Here is a 12,915-nt window from a genome sequence, read left to right on the forward strand (position 1 = left end):
TGTGTGTGTGTGTTACATGTGTATCTCCAGACTCTTAAAGAAAAGTTGCGTCAGGCTGAGGAGCAGCTGCAGGCCACACGGCATCAAGCGGCCATGTTGGGCTCTGAGTTACGTGACGCCTCCGGCGGGCGGGATCGCACCATGGCTGAGCTGTACCGCGTCCGTCAAGAGGCTGAAGACCTACGAGCCCATTTAGCTGAAGCTCAGGAGGAATGTAGACATGCCCAGAATCAGCTGGACAGGATGAGGAGTCAGGCACCACAGGAAGCGGTAATTAAAATGTTTTTACTGGAAATTGTTACGCACCATGTAACAGTATGCAGAAAACATGGTTTGCGTTGATACAATGCAAAATAAAGTGGCTTCACTCTCTCTTTTGTTCTTGCCTTTTTTATTTAATGTCAGGGTGGGGCTGGTGGGGGAGTGGGTGTGGTCTCTGAGCTGGAGGCAGAGCTCCAGAAGGAGGTAGAGGAACTGAAGCTGCGTTTGAATATGGCTGCAGAGCACTACAAAGAGAAATACAGAGAGTGCCAACGTCTGCGAAGACAAGTCACCAAACTTAGCCAGCAACAGGAGGCACAGCAGGGGGTGAGGAAATAAAATGATGGCTGTGGAGAGTTTGGGAAACCTGTTTGAAAATGTTTTGGAATGCTATTTTAAGCTGCTGGTGGCACAGAAATTGCACCCTGCACTTTTAGGAAAGCTTACTCTTTGTCCTAGTTTAGGTCCATCAGTGAAGTTTATTGTGACAGGACCCTCTAATGTTGAGCCTGTAGACCTTAGCATAGATCAGCAGAATTGTTCTACTGTGACAATGTTATGTATGTTTCAGGACTCTAACAGGAATGATGCATCTACAGACACCACATTGGAGTTACACACCCCAGATGCAGAGATGCCTCCTACAGGTAGCCATCATTTGAAGCCATTCTTTTCTTGACTTTAAAGGGATAGTTCACCCAAAAATGAAAATTCTCTCATGATTTACTCACCCTCCTGGCATCCCAGATGTGTATGACTTTCTTTCTTCTGCAGAACACAAATGAAAATTTTTAGAAGAATATCTCAGCACTGTAGGTCCTCACAATGCAAGTGAATGGGTGCCAAGATTTTGAAGCTCCAAAATCCACACAAAGGGAGCATAAAAGTAATCCATATGACTTCAGTGGTTAAATCCATGTGTTCAGACATGATTTTAAAGGTTTGGTTGAAAAACAGATCAATAATCAGGGTTCGTACAAGGTGCTTGAAGTACCTGAATTTGACTTTTTCAAATGTTAATCCTGGAAAACCCTTATAATAGCCATTTTTACCAAGAGGTGATAAAAAAATTCTTGAATTACAGAAAATCATAAAACATGTTGCTTAAATCGTTCAATAAATGAAATTAATTTATTTATTTTCGGAAAAACACGACGACAGACCACTAGACCACTGCTGAAGCAGACAGCACTGTCACATGGCACCTGTTACTTTTGGCAGCGCTGTTCAGAATGGGCCAATCACAATCAATTGTTACTGGAAGATTTAAAAATATTTATTTTATAGATACTGCTGTTGAGGATTTAACATGTATGAATCATTGCAGCTATCAGTTTTAATTAAAAATAACTCACCAGAGTGAAAAAATTAGATGAGATGTAAAACGTTCTGTGATTTGAATGCAGATCAATGGAGGATTCAGTTTTGTGAGCCGTCTAGTGCCCCCTTGTGTAAAGACAGCTTTGAAGAAAGCTTTTTTTTTTGTTTTGTTTTTTTGTTTTTACTTTTTTGTTTTACTTTCTTTTTTTTTAAATACAAAAAGTAGTGGAAAATAATTTAAGGTCCAGGTTTAGAGGCTGCTTAAATATGCATATAGTGACTTTCCCCAGCATGTTAAAAAGTTATTAATTCACATTTTAACTAATATTTTCACACAAAAATATTTGGTGTTGTACCCCACTGAACCCTCAAAATGTGGTGTTGTAACCGATTTAACCCTCATTAGTGTTAACTTAGTGTTAACTTGCTTCATTCGTGAAACAAAATTAAATAATAAAAGAAAGAACAACAGCCAAGTTGTCCTTTATGAATACAAATTAATGTCAACATGTTACAAATTTTTACCCTCAGCGTTTATAGGCAAAAACTGAACTGAATGGAAAATTTAAATATTTTGTTAGTCAAATTTTATTGAGAATGACTCATTTGCAATTGCGGTCAGTTCCTCACATAAATCTGTTGTGTGACTTTAGAAAACAGGGAACACAGCACATGAGTCATATGCACTACTCATTACGGGCCCAGTTATTCACTTTTGTTGGAAAGCAAAGTGTGTTTTAAGGGAGCACATTACAATTGCACATCAGTTTTGTCATGAATGAACCAAGAATGTTACTGTGAGAATATTTTATAAAAATAAATTAACAATAAATATTTTTATTTAAAATTAACAAATAAAGAATTTTTTTAATGACATCTTGAGCATAGTCCTTGAAAACAAATAACAATGTGCTTGAAAAGTCCTTGAATTTAACTTTAAAGCATCTGTACGAACCCTGCAATATTGTTTTGTCATAAATTCTCCTCCCTGTCCAGTAAGGGGTGATGATGTGCACTTAGAATGTGAATCACCAAAAACAGAAGGAGAAAGTAAAAGTGAAGGAAACAGGACTTAAATATTGATCTGTTTTTCACCCACACCTATCATATCGCTTCAGAAGATATGGATTTAACCACCAGAGTTGTCTGGAGTACTTTTATGTTGCCCTTATGTTGGTTTTGAAGCTTCAAACTTTTGGTCACTATTCACTTGCATTGTGAGGACCTACAGAGCTGAGATAATTTTCTAAAAATCTTTGTGTTCTGCTGAAGAAAGAAAGTCATACATATCTGGGATGGCATGAGGTTGAATAAATGATGAGAGAATTTCATTTTTGGGTGAACTAAGCCTTTAATATTGCAAGCACTAAAACCGTAGGTGGCTTCGCAGTGTTACAGTCGACATGAGGATTGCAGTGGTCTAAGTGTTTCTAGATGGAGGACCAACATAATCAATACTCAAAACAAATGAATAAATCAATCAATAATTAAATGTTCCAGCTTATTTTAAAGTAAAGAACTTAAAGTCTCTGTAATACTTGTGATATTATTTTATATTAATTTCTTATATACTGTTCACAGATCAATGTCCTGCAGAAGTAAACCTTGTGGTGCAGAGAGATGCAAGTAGACCAAGGAATGAAAATGGACCTGGACAGGAGGGGAAGGAAGAGAAAAAGGAGGGGGAGGAAGAGGAGGAGCAAGATGAAGAGGAAGAGGAGGAGCAAGATGAAGAGGAGGAGGAGGAGCAAGATGAAGAGGAGGAGGAGCAAGATGAAGAGGAGGAGCAAGATGAAGAGGAGGAGGAGGAGGACTGTAGTGTGTCAGTAGAGACTGAGCTCGCATGCATGGAGGAGAAATGGAGAGAGCAGTGCACCATCAGTGAAAACCTAAAGCTCCTCCTTTCCAGTGAGGAGAAGAGGTTTAAAGTACGTAAACGCACACATACAGAAATGCATGATTTTTTCATGTTACCTCAACCCAACAGGAAAAGTCAGCCAAAGATGTACACACATTAAATTGCACCCGACACGTTGTTTGTGTGCTCACGCAGTGATGAAAAATATGAGCGCACACAAGCGTGCAAACACGCTTGAACTTCCATGGGTTGATATTAGGTCATACGCTCTGGTTCACTGATGTATCACATTTCCATCAGTCTTGTGTGCGTTTGCACAGCAGTTATAAAGGACAGGGTTGGCCAAGTGGAGAGGAGACTGGATCGTAAAAAACTCTTCTTGTCTGAGTATTTGGACAAAGCTGGAGACACCATCAAAGGAGAGACTCTTTTATTTATAGCATGTTTAAACACGTGTGCACATGTGCATGCACACACACAATAAGACGCGTTCAAACTGAATGCTTTATGAGTGTTTACCGCAGAACAGGGTAAGGGCCCTGAGCAAACCCATTTCAACAGAACTTCAAACCCAAACAGGCATTTACACAACAATAACTCAAAAGAAAGAGAGAGACAGGGAGAGATTAGCAGACTGTAAGTGGGAGATGCTGTTTTCTCTTTTAGATGAGAGACTTCTAGTTATGTAAACCCAGTGAGAAGGTCACAGTCAGTCTATACATATGTTTGTCTTCTTCAGCTATACAAACTATTCTAAGCTCCCCTTTAAGGCAGTCATAGACAGTGAAGGTGCAAGCCCTAGAGACCGTCCAAATGTCTCTTCAGTACTTGTCTAGGATGGTCCTTAGCGATACAAACTAAAAGTTCAACCAGAGCCATCTCTGATTTGGACCACTTCAATGCAGCGATGGAGTCTGCCTTAGAACATCCTTATATAGGACGGGATATGCACTTAAGGAATAGTTCACCCAGATATTCTCAACCTTGTGTTTTTAAACACAAGGTTCTAAAATCTAAATTGGTGTCATTTAAAAGCTTGGAATTTGGACTGCTATTTAAGGTTTGACAGATGTAACATAAACCATAAATGTGCCTATATTACAGATGTATGCTGTTTGAAATGAGAAATAAATAATAATGCACTTGTGGGGCCTATTTATATAGGTGTTAACGGTAATCCTGGTGACTCGCTCACAGAGAATAATGAACTTCTAACAGCTGTAATAATTCATTAAACCAAAATGAGGCAATAAACTGCATATAACGAATATTAACAACAAAACACACAAAACAAACCCTAATCTCTGTATCCATGGTGTATTATTAGTGCTGGCAGCCGGACTGCGAGTGCAGCGGTGGTTTGTGTGTGTTATGAATGTGCGTGCTTGTGCTTATGCACGTCTCATTCACAGATGCTTGCTGCAGCGCTCATCTGTGACAGTTCCACTGTATAACTTATTAAATGTGCCATTTTAGATTGTGCTTGGAGTTGTTTTAATCGCAATGCTGCGATGTAAGTAACGACGTGCTATTTACCACATTCTGTTTATGTTTCATGAAGTAATAAGCGAAAAGGATAGCCACTATGTAACATGCATGCATGTTTTTCTCACGTTTCGTTTATTGCCTCATGAAACAAACAGAATATGAAAAATGCCATCGTTACTTACAGCAGATGACTAAAACCAGAGATGTTAAAATAATCCTCACAGAGCAACATAAGCTTGGCTCTCACTTATAGAAACATGCTGTGTATGCACACGCACACTGTCGCTTGAGACCGCCTGAGTCTGCCTGAAGGAAAGACACTGCAGGCAGTCAGAGAATTTCATCCACAAGCAAATAAACCGTAACAAATTATCGGCGGCAATTCCATTATCGACATGATAATATTTTGATTTTCCCGGTTATCGGCCAATAATATATTGGCCGCCAATATCGTGCATCCCTACCAAATGAGACATTTAGCAGAATGTCCATGCAACTCTTTTCCATACAATTAAAGTCCATGGTGACCAATGGCTGATAAAAAACTCCAAAAAGGCCAAAAATCACCTTAAAAGTAGTTAATATGACTCTTGCACTACATTCCACATCATCTAAAGCCATATAATAGTTTAGTGTAACAGAATTAAATTTGTTACTGAAAGTCCAATATCTGTAATACTCAAATATCACTATATGACTCACCATCCATGTTTACAAACAATTAGATTTTATGCTGGGTTAAAGTGGTGCTCTTAGAGTGATTAAAAAATTTACATCTAGATCCCTCTCAAAATAAATTGTATGAATTCCTCCCTAGGCTCAGGTAGCAGAGAAGGACAAAGAAGTTTCTGCACTGAGAGAGAGTCTTGTGGTGGTGACCAGGGAGAAGGAGAGACTGGAAGAGGTGAGACCATTTATAAAGCAGTTATTACACCTGTTATTGAATTCTTAGAACAACCTCAAGCCATATGGCCTTGCAACATGATCACACAGGAAGTCGGAATGTTGCTTCCTATTATGCAGAATTACTGACAAGCACCATCTCCCATTAGACATTTTTCATCGGTTCAAGTGTGATTACCTTCTCCTGTGGTGCAACCGTAAAGCCTGATTTATACTATGGAAGAAGTCAAACTTTTATCTCCTGGACAAACTAAAGCACCCTAGGCGAATGAAGCCGCCATTTATACTACACGCTACGTCGTTTTAAAATTCGTTTTTTTAGGATGTTGTCACGGTGTTTAACGTACCATTCCAGCCACAAGTAAAGCCAATAATGCAGGTTTTTCTCTCCGTGGACCGCCGCTTTTAGCGCTGTGTTGCTTCTTTGCTTTATTAAACTTGTCACGGAGCCCCTTCCGCTTAAAAAATCCAATCGCTCCTGTGGTGGTGGGGGCATGGTTGAGCGCCGGCTTGTGAATGGAGAGAGAGTTTGGGAGATGAGAACGGTGAGGATCATCACCTGTCAATGATTGTCTCTAACAGTTGTTTGTCATTGCAGTGAGAGTTGGAGATGAATTTAAGAGCAAGCCGGACGCCAGTGAAGTGAGAGAGAGAGAGAGGAGAGGCACGTAGAGGAGTGTGTGTGCATCATCAAAGCTTCAGTGTCTGACTGAAACGCAGCAGTTTTATGTTGGCCACTGAAAAGCACGTTTTTTTGTTGTTTTTTTTTGTACTAATAAAGTACCTTTTGTGTTGGATCTCGCTGTAGGCGAACCAAGCGAAGCCTGTTCGTCCAGTAAGTATAAAGCCTGGTTTATACTTTGTAAGAAGCCAACCTTTATTCTCCTGGATGAACTAAAGCACCCTAGGCAAACGAAGCCACCGTTTATACTATGTGCAACGTCGTTTTAAAATTAGTTCATTTAGGGTGTTGTCACAGTGTTTAACGTACTGTTCCAGCTACAAGTAAAGCCAATAATGAAGGTTTTTCTCTCTGTGGACCGCCACTTTTAGTGCTGTGCTGCTTCTTTGCTTTATTAATCTTGTCTCGGCCCCTTTCACGTTTAAAAATTCAAATCTCTCTCCACTCATTTGTCGTGGCCGTGCTTCTTTGTAGAGTTTGTGTTGCAAATCATGTATAAAAAAGTATACTTCCACACAATTTCTGAGAGACGTTCTTAAAAGTTATCCATTTTAACGACAGTGACCTAGGTAACAACTCCTCAGCTGGCACGTGCAATTGTAAATAAAAAGCGTCACGTCCAAACCACACCCACGAAAAGTTTTAACCAATAAACAGTGCTCTTCGATCAGCCGAGTTCTCTCGGGTCAAGAATTTCAGAGATGTACGCGAACAGGAGAAATCTCACCAAAGGAACACCTTGGCAGAACAAAAACGTCACTGCATTTCGTCATCATTTTTAGGTGAACTAAGCGAAGCCTGTTCACCCAGTTTGTATAAATTAGCATTAAGCATGTTGCATCAACAGTGTGGAAGACCCGGGTTCTCATCCCGCACTGAAATCAGGAAGTAATCATGTTTGCATAATCAGTGACGAGTGCAATTCTGATGTTGCATTTTCCCTCTAAGAATAAATTTTTACTCCACTGATTGTTAGATTAAGAGTTTGTGTTTGGGAGTAGAGTTAATAAAATATGCATTCCTCTTCACAGTATTACATTCTTTACAGCTAAAAACAACTCGCTTTTTGGTGCCCCTCTGTGGAATCTCCAGAAGGGGTGGGCTTACTCCAGAAGGTGCGGAGTTACTCCAAAAGAGGGCTGGGCCAACTCCAAAAGGCGGCGACACCACACACGGTTAGGGTTAGGGAACGGGTTAGGTTAGGGGCTTTCGCCCCTTTTTGGAGCTCTGCCTGCAACTATATCCTTCTCCAAATGTGCCCTTACATTCAAAAATACTTCCCACTTCGGCCACTGGGGAGCAGTGCTTCGAATTTCAGTAAGCACATACCGAGTTTAGCTAAAGAAAAAATTACATACAGTACTGTTTCTGAATTCACTATGAGATCAGTCTGGGATATTCTTTTCTAATCAGCTATTTTGTTTTTTACATTTGTTTTCATTATTGTAACTGAGAAGTTGCAGTTTTATATCAAATACACAAACATATTGTGCTGTTTATCTGGGGGAAAAATCCAATAAAAAGGCAATATCTTCTAAAGCTGGTATTTATTAGCTTGTGCTGTTGAATCTTTAAATATTAAATATTTTATTTTGATTCTAAGCTGGTAACATGCTGAAATCAGGTTGAGTGTAAATGTTTGAGCCCCAAGAGTCACAGCTAAATGCCACATTCAGCTCCCTGATTACCCATCAGCACTTGTGTTAAATATGGGTATAATTCCTCTAATAATGGCTCAAAGATATGGGGTCAAAGGATTCGGAAAGAAAGGACAAGAAATAGAGTGAAAAAGGAAGGAGAGTTATACTCCATGTCAGTGCCATTTAAAGACTGGTAATGTATTATCTTAAAATAGTAATATATTATCTTTATAATAGTAAGATTTGTCCCTTTGTGCTAAAAGGATAGTAAACCAAAAAAATGAAACATTTCTGTTTATCATTTACCATCATGCTGTGTCAAACCCAAATGACGTTTTCTTTCATGGAACACAAAAGGAGATCCTAAGAAGAATGTCATCAAATTGCAATTTCAGGATCAAGATCCTTCATTTAGAATTGCCATACGTAACTGCAGTAACAATAAACATTGCTTTAAGGCCCATGCACACTGTTAGCGACTATGGCTTGATGTCGCTAGTTTCTGTATTCTATGTCGCTACTAGGCGTTCCTACTTCCCTAACAAAATCCTTCTGATCTCAAAACTGGCCACACCTTTAGAAAATCTGATCACAGATGAGATACATTGCCGGTAAAGCTACAATATCATTCTTATTTGACAAGGAATCATTTGTTTGCCTCTTAAAAAGTACATTTCTGCAGGGGAGTGTTTTTATTTAAACTGCAGCAGTGCTCAATGCATCATCATAAACAAGACAAACAATCTATCAATTTATAAATCAAACTTACTCAGTATGCTGACAATTTCTGACAGTTTTTCATGCATAATTGTTTTTGTTTTTTTATTATATCCACATATGTGGTTACAGACAAATGATAAAGAACAATGAAATCAATGACAACGATAACTTCTCAATCTCCATCTTGCATGCACTCGACTCGTCTCTCACAGGAAACGGATGATGTATTTGTTGTCGCTGTGCAATATAGCTCCGCATTTGCATAAAGTTAAACTTTTCTCATCTTTGTCGCGTCTCGAAACGCACACATCCTGACGCTAATGGTCACGTATCGCCGGAAATCACCAGCTCTCGAAAAAATTAATGGTCTCCTGTCACTTTGTGGCTGCAAGTCATTAACAAAGTGATCGGAGCTTTAGAGATTGGTTTAAGGTCACCACAGTGATGGTTTGTTTCTTTCAAAGGAGTTGCGGCAGTGTATGAACAGAGGGGCAGTGGCAGCTGGAAGTCAGAGGTTAGAGGTCAGAGAGCCACTGGTGTTGCGTTACCCACTGCCATACCCACAAGACCCTCCTCCTCTTCCACTGGTACCACAACAACCTGCTGAACTGCAATATGGAAACCCCTATTCAGAGGAAGAGACTCGTGGTAGGGAAGCTCCTCATATTCAATCAGTTTTTAAAAGCAAATTGTGGTTGAGTTTGTGAAACTGGATTTTGTAATCCACTAATCAATGCTGCCTCTTCTTTAGATGGAGCAGATGGGGCGTTATCCCCTGAACAAACCTGCCGGCCCCCTCCTGTGGCCCCTCCGCCGTGGGGTGGTCCTGTGGTCTGCAGCCAGCCTTCACGGAGTCTCAGCCCCCCTGATGGCCTGGAGAACCCAGCCGAGGAGCGGCCTAACGTAAGGAACATAAAAGAAGCCTCGTTAAATTGATGGAGCATCAGTTGAAATATAGAAACCACCTGCATTACAGCTACTTATACTAAAACAGATCATGTCTATTGAATGTCCAACCTCGAACACCTAAAAGTAGTACCAGGTCTGATAACATACATATCTACATTGACGAGACTCCAGTTTGATTTGTGTGTTTTCATATGGGCAATGGCATTTTTAGAGCGTTTGCTCATTGGCAATGTGTCGCTAAACGTGCTGTGTCAGATGTTAAAACGACAATCAACGGATGTTTTTGTGACATTTAAAGCTTTGGAATGCAAGCTCTTTTAAGATGCTAACTAGATGTTTACACAAGCAAAAATGCAAAAAATTGAACTCAATGATTTCCAAGCTATGTGCTTTTCAACACACGTCTCATGATATACTGTACCTGTGCTTTGGGAGCTGTATTGGTAACCAACACAGTCATATTGGTAATACTGTAGACTGTCATACTTTTAATTATAATAACCGGGCATTTGTATGTTAGTATTAGTATGTCAGTTATATATTGCACCTTTAACTACATCACTGTTTTCTTCACAAATATCCTTACATTCAAGTGGTGTTACCTTCTGTCTTTTCTCACTCCTCAGCCACCATCACTTTTCTTTCTTTCTATCAACTTTTCCTTCCGTGCTTTCAACCCTTCCTCTTGGCTTTCCACCTTTGATTCAAACTCGTTCACTCTTTCCCTCCCGCTTTCTCTCTTTTTCTTCTTTCCTTCTTCCCTGCCCTCTGCATTCCTCGCGCCCTCAGACCTCAGTTCATAGGTTAATACAGAGGCGGTTAATTTGCATGAAATGGCAATTAAGTCTTTTCTCTTTTGAGCTCGTTAGTGGATTAGAGTGACGAGGGAGAGGCTCGTTAGAGAGATATGTTGACGAGGGCTATGCTAATTGGCTTGGGGTGTCGGCCTGTGATATTTGAGGGTGCAGATCGGCGTGACCTCTTTCTCTTCCTCTCTCGTTTGCTGCGTTAAAAGCCCATTAACCTTTTGCAGGAAGCTGGCTGTGTGCAGACAGGCGTGGCTTTTCGTAGAATGTGTGGGCGTGTTGTGTGTCTGTGTGAGATCTAAGCTGTTATGTCTCAAAAGAGAGGTGACCGTTAAATGTGGCTGCTGTTGAATATAGTATTGTTAGGTCTCAGTCAAGAAGAAATGACGTTTATGTATGTGTTTAAATAATTTTTAGTTTATTTATTTATTTTTACTTTTTGTTAGGGAGGTGATGGTGAGGCCCCTGCAGTCTGTGATCATCAGAGCCTTGAATCCAATGACAGCCTCTCCAGCTTCTGCTTTGACACCAGGTAAAACTTGCACATACGCGCTCGCTGTTCACAAGCACCTTGGCAATGTGGTATAGCATACTACCGTATCATACTTGACTTTCCATTTCAAAAGTGACTAATAATCAGAAGTAATATCAACTGTAATTTAACAACTTTTCCTTGACTCATTATTGATTAGATTGCTAATTTTTTTTAACATAAAAATGCTTATTTTGTGTTTTTTAATCCAGTTTTATATCCGAAATGATGCCATTTTCTGAATTAATCGTAATTTTGTGAGGTCATGCGAATATGTAACATTACTTTTAGATGTTTTTTGTTGAATAGGTTATGCTGCTATTTTAAAAACATTTAGGTGAGTTTACTAGGCACAGTATGTAATAAGCAATAAGCTAGTTTTCCATTCAGAACATTGCATGTTTCCCCTTACAAAAAGTGGGTTATTTGCGACAAAGTAGCACTTAATAAGGGGTAAAATCTGTTGCTGGATATTTGCAGCTCTTTACTGGTTTTGGTAAATTTGCAGTAAACCTTTTGCAAAAATTGACAATTCTAACACTTAAAGCAACAATGGAGGGTTTGGTGCAAAGCTCATTTACCTGGTAAAACAATGAGTGGCGAATTTGCTGCATGTTTGCCACAGGGGTGTGCCAGAATTCTAGATTTTTTGGTCCTTTTTTCTTCATACAGAGCTGACGTTCACAAGCGTTGTCCTCTCTGTGAGGTGATCTTCCCTCCACACTTTGAGCAGAGCAGTTTTGAGCGACATGTGGAGTCACACTGGAGGGTGTGTCCCGTCTGCAGTGAGCAGTTTCCTCTGGACTGCCAACAGCAGCTCTATGAGAAGCACGTGCACACGCACTTTGATAGCAATGTTCTCAACTTTGACAACTTTGATTAGAGAGAAAAAAATTGTGTGTTCTTTGCTGCTTTCTTCTTTTAGTTAAACATAAAACGCCTCAGGTGATGGAGAGGCTTCAGTGTTTTGTTTGACAGAAGTTGATGGTGTTACTTTGTTGTAATAGCTGCACAGCTTGTGCCAGGGCAATTCACCAGTCAGAATACATGATTTGCATATAGATGAGCATTATTCAGATATTTAAACTTCAAAGGGACTGAAAAGATTACTAAAATATTGTAATTCAGGTGTAATTATATATATATATATATATATATATATATATATATATATATATATACTATATATATATATATACACACACAGTTGAAGTTTACACACACTTGGGTTGAAGTCATTAAACCTCATTTTCTAACCACTCCACAGATTTAATATTAGCAAACTATAGTTTTGGCAATTCGTTTAGAACATCAACTTTGTGCATGACATGAGTAATTTTCCAACAATTGTTTACAGACAGATTGTTTCACTTTTAATCGACTATATCACAATTCCAGTGGGTCAGAAGTTCACATACACTAAGTTAACTGTGCCTTTAAGCAGCTTAGAATATTCCAGAAAATGATGTCAAACCTTTAGACAATTAGCCAATTAGCTTCTGATAGGAGATGTACTGAATTGGAGGTGTACCTGTGGATGTATTTTAAGGTCTATCTTCAAACTCAGTGCCTCCTTGCTTGACATCATGTGAAAATCAAAAGAAATCAGCCAATTGTGGAAATTGTGGACTTCCACAAGTCTGGTTCATCCTTAGGAGCAATTTCCAGAAGCCTGAAGGTACCATGTTCATCTGTACAAACACCATGTGACCACGGAGCCATCATACCTCTCAGGAAGGAGACACATTCTATCTCCTAGAGATTACCGTAGTTTGGTGCAAAAAGTGCAAATCAAT

The 12,915-nt window shown here is 39.5% G+C and overlaps 2 protein-coding genes across 5 annotated transcripts in view; one reads left to right on the plus strand and one right to left on the minus strand.

Annotated features, from left to right (window-relative positions):
• The window catches only part of tax1bp1a (Tax1 (human T-cell leukemia virus type I) binding protein 1a), a 44,642-nt gene extending 32,347 nt beyond the window's left edge, over positions 1 to 12,295 (plus strand). Inside the window, exons 9-18 of one of the 3 annotated variants that reach the window (XM_051664721.1) lie at positions 31 to 270; positions 406 to 588; positions 833 to 908; positions 3,163 to 3,317; positions 3,378 to 3,509; positions 5,745 to 5,831; positions 9,337 to 9,520; positions 9,624 to 9,775; positions 11,034 to 11,119; positions 11,792 to 12,295. In XM_051664721.1, the coding sequence (XP_051520681.1) occupies positions 31 to 270; positions 406 to 588; positions 833 to 908; positions 3,163 to 3,317; positions 3,378 to 3,509; positions 5,745 to 5,831; positions 9,337 to 9,520; positions 9,624 to 9,775; positions 11,034 to 11,119; positions 11,792 to 12,002 (1,506 nt within the window). In that variant the 3' untranslated portion in view covers positions 12,003 to 12,295. Of the gene's footprint in view, positions 1 to 30; positions 271 to 405; positions 589 to 832; positions 909 to 3,162; positions 3,510 to 5,744; positions 5,832 to 9,336; positions 9,521 to 9,623; positions 9,776 to 11,033; positions 11,120 to 11,791 lie in introns of all 3 variants that reach the window. The other 2 variants (XM_051664722.1, XM_051664720.1) reach the window with 2 other exon arrangements.
• aste1b (asteroid homolog 1b) overlaps positions 1 to 12,915 on the minus strand; it is a 311,837-nt gene that overhangs the window by 143,775 nt on the left and 155,147 nt on the right. The gene's annotated exons all lie outside the window — the stretch shown is intronic.

Source organism: Myxocyprinus asiaticus, chromosome 30 (assembly GCF_019703515.2).
Source record: "Myxocyprinus asiaticus isolate MX2 ecotype Aquarium Trade chromosome 30, UBuf_Myxa_2, whole genome shotgun sequence".
Lineage (NCBI taxonomy): Eukaryota > Metazoa > Chordata > Actinopteri > Cypriniformes > Catostomidae > Myxocyprinus > Myxocyprinus asiaticus.